The sequence below is a fragment of the Sciurus carolinensis genome, chromosome 3 (assembly GCF_902686445.1).
Source record: "Sciurus carolinensis chromosome 3, mSciCar1.2, whole genome shotgun sequence".
Taxonomy (NCBI): domain Eukaryota; kingdom Metazoa; phylum Chordata; class Mammalia; order Rodentia; family Sciuridae; genus Sciurus; species Sciurus carolinensis.
The window spans coordinates 54,397,059-54,412,127 of record NC_062215.1 but is presented as its reverse complement, the minus strand read 5'-3'; the positions used below and the strand labels follow the sequence as shown (position 1 = coordinate 54,412,127).

At 42.0% G+C, this 15,069-nt stretch overlaps 2 protein-coding genes across 2 annotated transcripts; both read right to left on the bottom strand.

The window, feature by feature from the left end:
• Nucleotides 1-254: 254 nt before the first annotated feature.
• Nucleotides 255-2,384, bottom strand: Gp1ba (glycoprotein Ib platelet subunit alpha). The gene has a single exon (XM_047543449.1). It carries the CDS (start codon nucleotides 2,382-2,384, stop codon nucleotides 255-257), a length of 2,130 nt encoding a protein of 709 aa, XP_047399405.1.
• Nucleotides 2,385-4,260: 1,876 nt separating this feature from the next.
• LOC124979139 (probable UDP-sugar transporter protein SLC35A5) lies at nucleotides 4,261-5,761 on the bottom strand. Its single transcript, XM_047543456.1, is given in 2 exon segments — nucleotides 4,261-5,317; nucleotides 5,320-5,761. Coding segments are annotated over 2 exon segments (1,200 nt in total). The 3' UTR covers nucleotides 4,261-4,559.
• Between the last annotated feature and the right edge of the window lie 9,308 nt (nucleotides 5,762-15,069).

Sequence of the window (15,069 nt, the reverse complement as noted above, 5' to 3'; positions counted from 1 at the left end):
TGTTTATTTGCTTTTTTTCAAAATTGTGTGGGCTGGCAATACCCCACAGCATAGGGAGCTTGGTTCTGTGACCCTCACAACTCCATCATCTCACTACCCTGCCTGATTTGTACAGTCTGGGTTGAGTGAATGTGAAGAGGAGGTTTCAGATAAAAGTCCTTGTGATGCTGTGTGCCTTACCTACCCACCCCGAGCCAAATTCCAATAGGAGAGTCCATCAGACAGACCCTCAAAGTCCCCAGAACCACTCACCTTCAGAGGCTATGGTCAGAGTACCTAATGCTCACTGTTCCCAACAGGTCCTGACCACGACCCTGACTCAAGGCTGAGGGCCGCCGTCCTGATACCAGAGGCCCCATGCGGCCATTAGGCCGTATCCACAGAAAGAGGCTGGAACGGAAAGTGGGGAGTGATCCTTGAAGGAACAGCAGCCAGGTCCGAGGCACAGTCACTTGCCTTCCCCTCTGCACCTCCAGATATGTGGTTTGCATGGCTGTGGCCAGGGCAGCAGACTGGTCAGAATCCAGGGCATATGATTTCATATGCCAGACCCAGGTCAGCAGTAGGATGAGGACCACAGAGGCAAACAGGAGCCAGAGGAGACCCAAGATGTAGAAGCCCAGAGGGAGGAAGCAGCAAATGTCAGGGTTGAGAAAAGGGTCATTTCTGGTGCTATCAAAATTCCCTTGAGCTACTACAGGGACAATTGGGGGGTAGACAAATTCAGGGGGAATTGTTCGGGGGCCTAAGTTAGTAGGGGGTGAGGTATGTTTTATGGTAAAGAATAGTTTTGGAATGGTCAAGGTTGTGGTGGGCTCTGGGGTGATTGAGGTTGGGGGTACTGGCATGGTTAGGGCTGTGGTGGCCTCGGGGGAGTTCAGGGCTGTGGTAGGCTCTGGGGAGGTTGGGGTTTTGGTGGCTTTTAGGGAGGTCAGGGCTGAGACAGGCTCCGGGGAGGTCCAGGCTATGGTGGGCTCTGCGGAAGTCAGAGTTGTGGTGACCTCTGGAGAAGTAATGACTGTGGTGGCCTCCCAGGAGGTCAGGGTTGTGGTAGGTTCTGGGGAGGTTGGGGTTGTGGTGGCTTTCAGGGACATCAGGGCGGTGATAGGCTCCAGGGAGGTCAGGGCCGTGGTGGGCTCTGGGGAGATGATGGCTGTGGTGGCCTCTGAGGAGGTCAGGACTATGGGGGGCTCTGGGACAGTTGGGGCTGGGGGTTCTGGCTTGCTTAAGATTCGGGTGGTTACAGTTGTGATGAGTTCAATAGTAGGTTTTAGACTTTTGGATAGTGTGGTAGATTCCATGGCTGTTGGGAATGTGGAGGAATCTGGAATCTGTCTGTGTGGGAATATGGTCTGTCTCTTAGTGAATTCTTCAGTTGGAGGCAAAGAGGGCATTTGAATCAGAGAAGTGGTAGACTCTGGGTAGAATAGGCCCCAGTGGATTGTATGGGGTTTGGTGTTGGTAGAGAACTTGACCACAGTCTTTGTGGCATCCACCGTATAATCCTCATAGTCATCATAGTCATCCCCATCCCCAAGGGTGGGGCAATCTTTCCCTGAATAGGTATAGACGGGTATTTTGTTCAAATTGATACATTGCACACTGGCCACATTGGGGGTCATGGCCTTGACATCCACACCCTCCTTCCATACATAGACATTTCTGGTATTGTCCTCCAGCCAGCGACGGAAATAGAGAATCTCACAGTCACACTGCCAGATATTGCTATGGAGAAAAACAAAAGGCAGGAGGAGGTCCCCAAAGAAGCCCCTTGGTATCGTGTGCAGCCAGTTTGCTTGGAGGTAGAGGGTGTCAAGTTCCTCCAACCCATTCAGGAGCCCAGGGGGTAGCTCACCCAGCTTGTTGTTGGCAAGATTGAGCTTCCTTAGCTGGGCCGTGGGTTCCAGGAGCCCAGGGGGCAGAGTCTTCAGCTTGTTGTGTTGCAAGTAGAGTTCATGAAGTTGGCTCAGGCCATTCAGGGCACCAGGAGACAATGAGGCCAACTGGTTGAAGGAAACATCCAGGGTAGTGAGTGCAGGCAGTGCCTGCCCTAAGGATGGCAGGCTTTTCAACTTATTATGGGATATATCCAGGGTCTCCAGCAATGGCAATGTTCCATCCGTCTGCACGCTGGTCAGCTGATTTTTATTCAGGTACAGCTGATTAAGGCGAGTGAAAGGCACCAGGGATGCTATGGAGAAGGTAACCAGGTGGTTCTCACCCAGGTGGAGGATGGCTGTGTCTGCTGGCAAGTCTGCAGGCAGCGCTGTCAGGTTCCTTTTATCACAGTTCACTTCCACTTGGCTGGTTGGTTTGGAGATGTCACAGATGGAATGGGAGTGTAAGGGGCCTGGCAGCAGGAGCAACAAGAGGAGGAGAGGCATGGGGACCTGTGGACAATAGGAGCTTGAGTGGACATTCCACCAGCCTCTGACATCATTCACCCAGGTCCTGGACCTTCACACCTGTAGATCCCAGAATCCCTTCCAGAAACCCAGTTTCCATACCTTCCATTCCCTTCTCCCAATCTTACCCCTAAAGTTTAAAACTACTAGCTCCATATCCTTGGCTCTTATCCATTTGATAGACCCTCTTCCTCCCCCAACCCCAGCTTACAGGCAGACAGAAAGACCTTCGAAGGCACAGAGTTTCTTCCAGGGTGTGACTTGGTCCTTCTGTCTTCTAGCTCCAGGGAGGGTCAGACCAGGGGCAGGAAGGGGATGAGGATGGGGAGGAAATGCCAGCCTGATAGGGTCTCCTGTGACTCAGGGAACAATCTCCCTCCTGAACACAAGCCCTTATCACTTCCCTCCACAATTCCCCAGGCCCTCTTTTGGGATCTACTCTCTCCCCCTTTCCTTCCACACTGGAGAGATCTGGGTGGACTCTTAACCACCACCCTTGTCCAACTTTTAAAAACCTCTCCAGATACCACTCTTTCCTTCCCTTCACCACTACATTATTAGAGTTGCCTGACTTTTTTTTTTAGAGTTGCCTAATTTTAATTCTCTCCTTTCTCACCTTCCTCTGCCTTCTCTCTCCCCAAACTACTCCTGCAACTTATTCCTTGGCTTGGTTCTTACCAAGGTCACTAGTGCCCTCCTTCCTCTACGTCCATTGGAAACTTCTCCATTATGATTTTTTTTTAGGTTTAGTAATTAATTTAATTACAAATTGTGACCAAATCTTGACAGTCACATTATTCAGGATATCACAGATGGATTATATAATAGCATTATCTTACATATATAAAAATTAAGAGAAAAAAAGAAGAAATGTGTAGGCTCTCTGACACCTTATTATTTAAATTTATAGTATAGGACTTTGTAAATATACAGTGTTATCAGCTAAACCCTGTCCTCAGCTGCATGACCTTGAACAAGTCACTGTTTTCTTGTTTTTAAATTATCTATCACCTGATAGCTCTACCTAACAGAGTCAATTGGCTGCATGAGAAAGTACCTTAAAAAATACCATGCACCTATAAGTAAGAACTATTATTCTAAAGTGATTTCCTATTTTTAGGGTTATACTATTTATATTTCATTAAAAGTCAACAGTTATTTGCAAAATGATCCTTTTAAAAGGAACTCTTAGTCTTACTGATAATCTTGTATGATTATGAAGCCAGTGTCTTGACTCTCAGAAAAAGGATATGATATAAAGATATATTAATAGTCACAAGCTTTAATTAATAACTAATTAAACAACATGCCTTTATATTAATTTTCTCAAACGTAATAATTCAAGAGCAATGATGTCAAGATGTTGAGATACTCAAATTGAAGAGGAGGAAAAAAACTCAACAATGGTTGCTTAAATGATTTAAAATGCAAGTGTTAACTATGGTAACTTGGGAACCAACTTCACCTATATGAAGCTTACTTATATATAAAACAATGAAAGATAATTACTAAAAAAAATTCCCATAAATTCCTAAAAACTAAAATTCTGAAATTTTGTTTCTGAAAAATTGCTTCTTCAGCAAAACATTTAGCACAGACTATATCATCCCCAAGCTATGGCAGAGTCATGCCCTCCAGCTAAAATTTTAGTTTCATTGCTTTTTAAATGCAAAATGATTATCTCTACAGTCTCTAAGTTTGGGAAAAAACCTAGATGTTATTTATGATAAAAAAGGGAAGACTGTGACATGCATACTAGAACCATATAATTATGAATATCTCGCAAACTGATCTCTATCTGCATATTTATAGGATCTATTTAACATGATTACTTCAAGTTTTCTGGAAACTTGGAGTACAAAGAAAATAATCTGCAAATATATGTTGCTGACTTACCAAACACTGGGCTATTAATATGGTCTCTATGCTATGATTTTGTGACATTTCCTCAGAAAATTTTTCACCCTTTGGGTAATTTAAGTCTTGGGATGGAACCGTTTTAGGAGTGATTAGATATATACAAAGAGTATTATGCTTTAGTACATCCTTGGTTTATCAAAATGAAAACATAAATATTACAAATATTGTAAATGTGAAAATACAATTTTTGAGAGCTGCCAACTATTTGGGTACCAATTGTCTTCATCTGACTCATCACTCGGGTTTGGTAAGCCTTTCCAGTTCCTCTCCATCCCCACTGGAACGCTCCCAAAGATTGCCACTTAGATCTCTGACCCTCTCTTGCCTGCGTGGATATTCCAGACTTTGAGGCTTGCTGGCATTATAAATAAAAATGGAGAGAAGGACTGATGGGGCTTCCAGGAAAAACTCCAGGGAGGGCTTGAAGTCAAAGACCAGGACAGATACTGCTGTGATGATGACAGTGGTGATTTGGGCCATCAAGACATGGGACATGTTATCCAGGAACTTCAGAATGAAAGCCACTAAAAGGCTCTGGAATGCAGTTACAAAAATAAGAGCTACTGAAAATGCATTATGGCCATAAAAAAATCCACAGTTCTTAATCTGATCACGGTTACTGCTTTGAAGGCCCAGTGTCAGTCCACTAAAAAGAATGCCAAAGAAATAGAGTTTGCTGTTTTGTATGAAGATGTTTTCAGTGAGCTGGCTCCCTTCCTTTAATATTTTTTCATTATAGATATTAGCCATTGAAGAAATGAAACACTGTACTATAACAAGAACATGGCCCAAGCCAAGGTGAATATGACTAAAAACTCTGACTGTGGTGTTCCATTTAGTTTCAGGAAAAGTCCACTCCTTTGCAGTACAATTATCTTTTCTGGAACATTCGCTTCTGAAATGAAGGCAGGAATTGGATGGGGTGAAGAAGGCATCATGATGAAATCCATGTCCTGCCAGGTTATGCTGTGAAGTTTCAGTCCCAGCAGTTGGGCCACAGTAGACAAGAAGAGAATCAGGAGGGAAGCCCACTGTGTCCAGTTTAGATGCCGCTTCAGCACTATCCTGAATAGAAGCGCTGTTGTTATAATGCTAAAATTTGAGAAGATAACAGCCATGGCAGGCTGAAGATAGGATAGGACATAGAAGACAATCAAGTTGTCCAGGAAATAGAGAAAAGCAGGAATGGACCACTTAGTGAAATTAGAAAATTTTCCTTCCAGGAAGCACGTCAAATTTCTACTTCGATGAGGTTCTTTCTTTATAACACAGAATGACACAAGCACACAGAAAACGAGCTTCACCAGTTCTGAGCACACATTCACGGTAGTTGGTAGATAATCATACTTGTTCTCTTCATTGGCGGAATATTTTACCAGTAAGATGCAACTTGAGCTTAAAGCAATGAATAAGGCACCTAATAGGAACGTGTGCATTGTTGAGAAGGGCCATGACCCTGGTCGCCTACAGTACTTTCTTTCCATTTCACTGTTTTTAAATTGCCTCAGTCCGTCAGAAAAGCTTCTAGTGGAGGAACGCACATCATAGAGCTAAAACGGTGACTGTTTAGCTCCGTAGTAGCAGCAGTAGCTTTGTAGGGTCCATAGGAAGGAAAGCTATGAGAGGGAAACAGAGGCGAAAAAGCCTCTCTCCTCGGCTCTCTATTCTGGAAAAAAAAGCACTATCCCATTATGATTTTTAAAAATATATTTGGAGACAGAATCTCAGTGTTGTCCAGGCTGACCTCAAATTTGTGATCCTATTCCCTCAAACTCCCAAATTGCTGGGATTACAGGAGTGAGCTACTGTTTTGGCTTCATTATGATCTTACTAGATTTTTGTAGCCTGCGTACCCATGGCCAGTCCATGCTTAGGATTCTCTATGGGCTTGCATGCAAGTGACACCAATTTTCTTGGTTTTCCTCTTACCTGCCTGATTGGTCCTTTTCAATCCTTTGTGGATTCCTCCTCTTTCGCCCTTCCTGAGCAGTTAACCTATTCCCCAGAGTTTGTTCTTAGGCTCTTTTCATTTCTCACACTCCATGAGTAACTGGAACTGGAATCATCTTCATTCATTTCCTTGCCTGCAACCACCACCTCTACCTCCAGTGACTCTCAAATCTGTATCTCTATTCCAGACCCCTCTTCTGAGATCCAAACACATATATCCAAATGCCTTTTAGGCATATATATACACACATATACATCTATACATATATGTGTGTGTGTGTGTGTGTGTGTGTGTGTAGAGAGAGAAAGAGAGGAGAGGAGAGAGGGCGCACACAGGGGCACTTTTCCACTGAGCTACATCCCCAACCTTTTTAAATTTTTTGAGACAGGGTCTCACTAAGATACTTAGGGCCTTGCTAAATTATTGAAGCTGTATTTGGACTTTCAATCCTCCTGTTTCACCTTCCTGAGTCGCTGGGATTACAGGCATGTGCCACTATGCCCAGTGTTCCAATGCCTTTTGGACTTTTCCCCTTGGATGTCCCACAATCACAAAAATAATATGTTCTAAACTGAACTCATATCATCCAAATAGCTTCTCTCCTATGTTGTTCAACCTGGAAAATGATACCAATATCCAGTCATCCACCTAAACATTCAATCAATTGAAAAAAAATCCCTGATGTCCATCCCTATTTCTTCCCTTACATCCAACCTATCACCAAGTTCTTCTGATCCATCTCTAGGTTTTTTCAAATCTACTTACCATCCCCTCTACTCCAAGGCACTGTCTTCTCTCTACTGCTTCCCTACAGTAGTCTCCTAGTTTGTTTTCCAATTTTTTTTATTTCCCTTCTCTCCATTCTCCACCAGAGTGGTCTTTCTGAACTGCAAATCTGCTCATCTCCTTCCATTGATTGAACTCACCAGTGGCTCCTTATTGCTTTAAGGAGGAAATCTAAAGTTTCTAACACGGCCTTCAGGGTCCTGCAAGATCTGAACTTTGCCTACTGATCTGGACTCCTCTCTCTCTCTCTCTCTCTCTCTCTCTCTCTCTCTCTCTCTCTCTCTCTCTCTCTCCTTCTCTCTCTCTCTCTCTCACTCACTCACCCCTACAGGTGCTTAACCACTGAACTACATCCCCAACCCTTTCTATTTTTGATTTAGAGACAGAGTCTTGCCATGGTCTTGCTAAATTACTTAGGGTCTCACTAAGTTTCTGAGACCGGCCTCAAATTTGCAATCCTCCTGCCTCAGCCTCCTGAGTTGCTGGGATTACAGGCATACATCCCCGCACCTGACTGTATACGCTCTTAATCATTCTCTTTCCTGTGTTTGAAATTCTCCTTACTCTTTATCTCCTTCTGCCTAAGTCTTACTTTTTCAAAAGTTTCAACTTAGAATTTTTTCCTTTGGAAAGCCTTTTCTGATTTCCCAAGACCAAGTTAGGTGCCTATTTCAGAGAGCTAGAACCATGTCTGTTGAGCCACTGACCCTTCTAAAAAATGCCTCAATTACTGGTTCCCAGAAAGGGTACCATGCAAAAACCCATGAATTTGCCCCCCCTATCTGCTTACCGTTGGTTGTTGGACAAAGAGTAGCACTTAAGCGAGATGCAATTAATTCATAGATTTACTATTTATATAGTTTTCCAATTATATAAAACTTATTGGGAAGCCAGGCATGGTGGTGCAGCAACTCAGGAGGCTTAGCAGGAGGATCACAAGTTTGAGGCCAGCCCCAGCAACTTAGTGATGCCCTAAACAACTTAGCAAGACCCTGTCTCAAAATAAAATATAAAAAGGGCTAGGGATGTAGATCAGTGGTTAAGTACCCCTGGTTCAATCCCTGGAACAACAACAAAAAAAAAAAAATTGGGAAATGTGGAGAAAATGATGCAGTTAGTATCAGGAAGCAAGGTCAGAGATCATATATAAAGAAGCCATGATGTTATTGACTAAGAATCCTGAGGCTGGTGATTTTTACTGCATTTGTATCCCAATTTTCAGTTGAAAGCAAAAGAAAATGATGTCTAGCTAATTTAGACTGAAAATGAATTGATTAAAAATACGTGGGTTTCACATGCTGAGGCACATACCTGTAATCCCAGAGACTCAGGAAGCTGAGGCAGAAGGATCACAAGTTAAAGGCCAACCTGAGAAATTTAGCAAGGCCCTAAGCAATTTAGCAAGACCCCGCCTCAAAATAAAAAAGGGCTGGGTATGTGGCTTAGTGGTAAAGCACCCCTGGGTTCAATCCCTAATAATAATAAATAAGAACAAAAAAAAAAATACATTGGTTAAGACAGGTGTGGTGGCACACACCTATAATCCCAGCTACTTGGGAAACAGTCTGCAGAATTGCTTGAGCCAAGGAGTTCTAGGTTAACTCGAACAACTCAGCAAGACCCCATCTCGAAAACAAAAATAAACAGACAACAACAACAACAAAAAACATCAGTCACTTCACAGACTTCTGTGCTGGAGATCAGACATGGAGATGTGCAGCAGGAATAGTGCCTAGAACCAGGCTGGAGAACCAGTCTGGTGAGTGTAACTCTGCTTCTGCTTCAAGACCAGGCCACTGAAGCTTGCATCACCCCAGCTACTGAGCCAGAAATTCAGTCATCACTATATCCCCTGCAGCAGAGAGAGACTCCCAGACAATCCCTGTTTCTTTGTGACATTAACTTCTAATTCAAGTCTAGGTGTAAGTTTGATTGGTCATGAGCCTGTTGACTCTATGTTACACTCCATTTGACTTCCCAAACTCCATGTCGCAAGGGAGTCTGGGAAGGTAAATATCTGGCATTTTCAGCTTCGGAAATAGGAAACATGTTCTGCTTCTCCAAAGATTCTAAAGTTGAAGAATTTTCCAAACATCCAAAAGAGATTCATATGCTTTGGCACCTATCACACTGATCCTGTGTTTTACTTTCTTCTGATGTCAGTGTCCTAAATTATGTTAACACATTTTCAAATTCTGCATCTTCTCACTAGGCGAGGCTAGGCCATGTCCATGTCTGCTGGCAGGACTGCAGGCAGCACTGTCAGCTTCCAGATATCATAGTTCACTTTACCTGGTTGGCCACAATTGCTGGTGCATGTTCATTTTAAGAAACTGGCAAACTCTTTTCCAGAGTGTGTATAACATTTTACAATCCCACCAGCAACATATGGGCGATTCAGTTTCTCTGCATCCTTACCAGCCTTTGGAGTTATCAATATTCTAGCCTTTCTAATAGATATGTAGTAATATTTCATTATAATTTTTTAAAAATATTTTTTAGATGTTGATAGACCTTTATTTTCTTCATTTATTTACATGTGGTGCTGAGAATTGAACCCAGTACCTCACATATGCTAGGCAAGCACTCTACCACTGAGCCACGACCCCCGCCCCATCATTATAATTTTAATTGGTGATTCCCTAATGGATAATGATGTTGAATGTTTTTCACCCACATATTTGTCCTCTGTATATTTTCATCAGAACAGTGTCTCTTCATGTCTTTTGCCCATGTTCAAATTGGCTTCTTATTTTTACTGTTATTTTGGACTTTTTTTTTTTTTTTTTTTTTTTGGTACGAGGGATTAAACCCAGGGGTGCTTAACCACTGAGTCACATTCCCAGGCCTTTTTTATATTTTATTAAGAAACAGGGTCTCACTGAGTTGCTTAGGACTTTGCTGAATTCCTGAGGATGGCTTTGAACTTGCAATCCTTCTGCCTCAGCCCCTCAAGTTACTGGGATTACAGGGGTGCACCACTGCACCCAACATTTTGGACATTCTTTTTTGGGGGTGTACCATGGATCGAACTCAGGGGCGCTCAATCACTGAGCAACATCCCCAACACTATTTTGTATTTTATTTAGAGACAGGGTCTCACTGAGTTGCTTAATACCTCACTGTTGCTGAGACTAGCGTTGAATTTGTGATTCTCCTGCCTCAGCCTCCCAAGCAGCTGGGATTACAGGCATGTGCCAACTTTCCCTGCCCCGCCCCCCATTAAAATCTTTTAAAATTTTTGAAAAAAAAATTTTAAGATATATTTTTTAGATGTTAATAGACCTTTATTTTATTCATTGATTTATATCTGGTGCTGAGAATTGAAACTAGTGCCTTCCACATGCTAGGCAAGGGCTCTACCACTGACTCACAACCCCAACCCATTCTGGACATTCTTGAGATCTTGTTTGGAGGTTCTAGCAGGGGAGTGAAGCTACTTGTATACTCTTAACCAAAAAATGATCCTCCTCTATTGGCGAAGGTTGTCCTCCTTGAAGGACCATGAAACTTCAGGAGGGACACATGTTGAGTGGTGGAGGAGAAAAGGGACACTCACCTTGCTAGCCAGATCAGTTGAATTAACCCTGGCTATCAATGGGGTGAAAGATGTTGTAGCCAGCTGGCCCTCATATCCTGGGTATTCTTTATATACTCTAGATATTATTTCTTTACTGGGCATGTGGTTTGTGCATTCTATTCCCCCAGTCCTGTAATTTACCTTTTCACCTTCTTACGAGTTTTTTGCAGAGCAAAAGTCTTACATTTTGACTGAGTCCAATTTTTCAATTGTTTTTCATGGATTGGTTTTGTTTTGGTGTTGACTCTAAGAACTCTACCTGGATTTTCTTTACTGCTTTCTTCAAGAGTGTGTGTGTGCATGTGTAAGTTTAAAGTCATTCTCAGCAACTTAGCAAGGCCCTAAGCAACTCAGTGAGTTCCTGTATCTAAATAAAATATATAAAAGGACTGGTGATGTGGCTCAATAGTGAAGCCACTGTTAAATCAGTGGCACTTTAATACTGAAGTACAACCCCAGCCCTTTCTATTTTTTTATTTTGAGACAGGGTCTCACTAAGTTGCTTAGGACCTTGCTGATTTGCTGAGACTGGCCTCAAACTTGCAATCCTCCTGCCTCAGCCTCCTGAGCTACTGGGATTACAGGTATGTGCTACTGTGCCCAGCTCTTAAGTGTTTTTTTTTTTTTTTTAATTTTATCATTTTATATTTTACTTTTAAAATAAAGTTTTTAAAAAAATTTTTCATGATGTCCCACACCTGTAGTCCCTGTGACTCAGAAGGCTGAGGCAGGAGGACGGCAACCTCAAGGTCAGCCTCAGCAACTTAGCGAGGCCCTAAACAACCTAGCAAGACCCTGTCTCAAAATAAAACATTAAAAAAAAAATGGACTGGGGATGTGGCTCAGTGGTTAAGTGGCCCTGGGTTCAATCCCTGGTACACACACAAAATAATTCTTTTTTAAAATTTTGCTTATGAGTGTTCAATTGGTGTACCACTTGTTACGAAGACTACCTTCTCCCCTTTGAATTGCTTCTGTACCTTCATCAATAAACAGTTGACTTGAGCTTGACATGGTAGCACACAACCTGGAATACCAGCTACTTGGGAGGCTTTGGCAGGAGGATCACAAATTTGAGGCCAGCCTGAGCAATATAGCAAGTTCCTTTCTCAAAATGAAATAAAAAGGGTTGGGGATTTGGCTCAGGGATAGAGCATTTACCTAGAATGTGGCAGGCCATGAGTTCAACCTCAGAATCGTGAAAACAAACAAAAAATGCTTGACACAGTGATGTTTTCCTTATTCCTAGTGACTGGGCAGGCTGAGGCAGGAGAGTCTTAAGTTTTAGTCCAACTGAGGCAATTTAGTAAGATCCTGTCTCAAAATTTAAACTCTGGAAATAGAGTTCAGTGGTAGAGTTCTCTTGGGTTTCAATCACTAGTACTTCCCTAAAATTAATGTCAGTTGATGCCAGGGTGTCGTGGCACACATATGTAGTCCCAGCCACCTTGAGGCTGAGGCAAGAGGACCACTTGAGCTTTGGATGGAGGCCAGAGGAAGTGGCACAGTATTTTTCAAGTACTGAAAGAAAAGAACTATCAATGCAGAATCCCATACCCAACAAAAATACTTTCCAGAAATGAATAGAAAATCAAGACAGCCTCAGACGAATGAAAAGTAAGAGACTAACAGACCCCCTTAAAAAAAAAAAAAAAAAAAAAAAAAACAGAAAGGAAATGGTAAAAGAAGGAATATCAGATCAGAGGACTGGGGTTGTGGTTCAGTGGTAAAGTGCTTGCCTAGCACATGTGAGGCACCAGGTTCGATCCTCAGCACCACATAAAAATAAATAAATAAAATATGTCCATCTCCAACTGAAAACATTAAAAAAAAAAGGAATACTAGAACATCAGTAAGAGCTGGGTACAGTGGTACATGCCTATAATCCCAGCTACTTTGGAGACTGAGGCAGGGGGACACAAGTTTCAGGCCAGCCTTGGCAATTTAGCAAGACCCTATCTCTAAAGAAATTTTTTAAAAGGGCTGGGGATTTTATAAAAGCAGGGGAGAGGATGCTGGGGTTGTAACTCAATGGTAGAGCTCTTGACTAGCATGTGTGAGGCCATGGGTTCAATCCCCAGTGCTGAAGAGAAAAAAAAATCAGGGAGGAAGAAAGAACAAAGTAAACAGAAATATGATAAATACAATAAAACTTTTCTTCAGTTTTTGAAATCATGTCTGATGGTAGAAATAAAACTGATTAAAAAAAAAAAAGAATCAGTTTTCCCCTTATAGGTCGGTGCCTTTTTTTTTTTTCTGGTCACTTTTAAGATTTTTAGTTTTAAAAAAATATAACTATGGTATTTCTTTGGGTTCATCCTGTTTGGGTTGGCACAGCTGTTTGCATGTGTAGGATTTCAGCCATTATTCCTTTGAATACTTTTTTAGCTCCACCCCTGATTCTCTGTTTCCAATTTATCACAAATGGTAGATCTTTTGTTATCATCCCACAGTCCCTGAGGATTTTTTGTGTTTAAGTCTGTTTTTTCTCTGATGTTCAGATTGGGTGATGTCTATTGTTGTCTCTTGCAGTTCATTGATTCTTTTCTCTATTGCCTCTATTCTGTGGTTGAACCCAGCCACTGAGCATTAATCTGTTGTTATACTTTTCAGCTCTGAATTTTCCATTTCGTTCTTCTTTATATCTTCTGTTTCTCTGCTGTGGCTTTATGTATTTTTTCATTTGTTCTAAGTATGCTAATAATTTTCTTTTCCTGGTTTTTGTTGTTTGTTTAAATGCTGGGGATCTAACCCAGTATATTACACCCCCAGTCCCCAAAATTTCTTGTTAAAGCATTTTTATCATAATTTCTTGTTAAAACATTTTTTTGGGAGCTACTGGGAATTGAACCCAGAGGGCTTAACCACTGAACCACATCCCCAGCCCTTTTTTATATTTTACTAGAGATACGGCCTCACTGAGTTGCTTAGGGCCTTGTTAAGTTGCTAAGGCTGACTTTGAACTTGCAATGCTCCTGCCTCAGCCTCCTGAGCTACTATGATTACAGGTGTGTGCCTCCACACCCAGATAAACCATTTTTCAGATAATTCTAAATTCTGACCTCTGCGTATTAGCATCTATTAATATTTTTATTCAGTATAAAACTTGCTGCTTCTTGGTATGACAAATGATTTTCAGTTGGAAGCCTTGATGTCTTATATTATGAGACCCTGTATTCTATTTAAACCTTCTTTTTTATAGCTGATTTTTTCTGGCACTGCTCTGATAGGGAAAGGGGGTGTACTGCCCTTTTGTTACCAGGCAGAGGAAAAGTCCAGGTTCGACTGGGTACAGTGACACCCACCTAGAGACCCAGCATGCAGTAAACTGAGGCAGGAGGATCACTTGAACCCAGGAGTTCAAGGTCAGTCTGAGTAACACAGTGAGAGACCTCATTTTTTTAAAACAGTTCCTCTGTTTTTAAAAAAAGAAGCAGGGTTTTGTGGAACAAATCCTGAGTCAGTATAAGGAGTATTTGCAGGTGGAATGGAATGTTGTTATCCAGTGTTTTCTGGCAAAGCCACTAATTAAATTGTAACATGGGAATCTACCTGGGGTCTCTTGAACTCTAAACATGAATATTCTGTCAACAGGGCTTTCTGTGCATTGGTGGCTCTAGCACTGGGTCAATTCCAGGAGGGAAATTGCACTTTGATCTCTGTGGACTAGCTTAGTCACTGTATTGTAAGCTCCTACAATACCCTGCCAGAGCTATTAAGAAACTTTGTTTCTGTAGGTGGCAAATTTTGGAATAGTAGGCTCTCAAAAATCCAGTCCATGCTCTAAGGGGGAAAAGCTTCTCACTGAATTGAGGAAGGATTGAAAACATTAAATGAGGCACCTCCTTGTGCTTCTCTCTTTGTGCCTCATGTCTCATTTTTATACACTTCTTCTGAAGTCTTTATTATAGTTTTTACAATGATTCTGCCAAAATATCACCTCTACATTTGTTGAAAAGATGACACTCCCCCACCCTTCTCTGCAGGGCTGGGGATCAAACCCAGTGCCTCACCCTTGCTAGGTAAGGATACCACTGAACTACATTCCCAGCCCTGAAAAAGGTGCCTTTTTTGGAGAATGCACTCCCCTGTTCCCTTGCTCAACAATGCCAGTGTGCTTCTGCAGGGATTGTGCTGATTGTCATGTGCCTTATACCTGGCATGGTGCTTAATAAGTATTTCTTGAATCAGTGAATAAATATGGGCAGTGTAAGCAGATAACAGTGGGAAGGGTTCTGTGATGTCCTTAGTTGAGTAGAAATTCTAAACTGAAATGTATTCAGATCAATCAATGTTTCCTTTTATGGATTATGGTTTTTATAGTTATTTAAGAGAACCCTATTCAAACTCACAAAATACTCTACATTTTCATCTGTTAGATTTAAGTTTTACCTGTCACGTTAAAATCTTTTTTTTTTAACGTTAAA

Coding starts and splice junctions, on each gene's coding strand:
- Gp1ba (XM_047543449.1), bottom strand. CDS start 2,384: ATGCCTCTCCTCCTCTTGTTGCTCCTGCTGCCAGGCCCCTTACACTCC.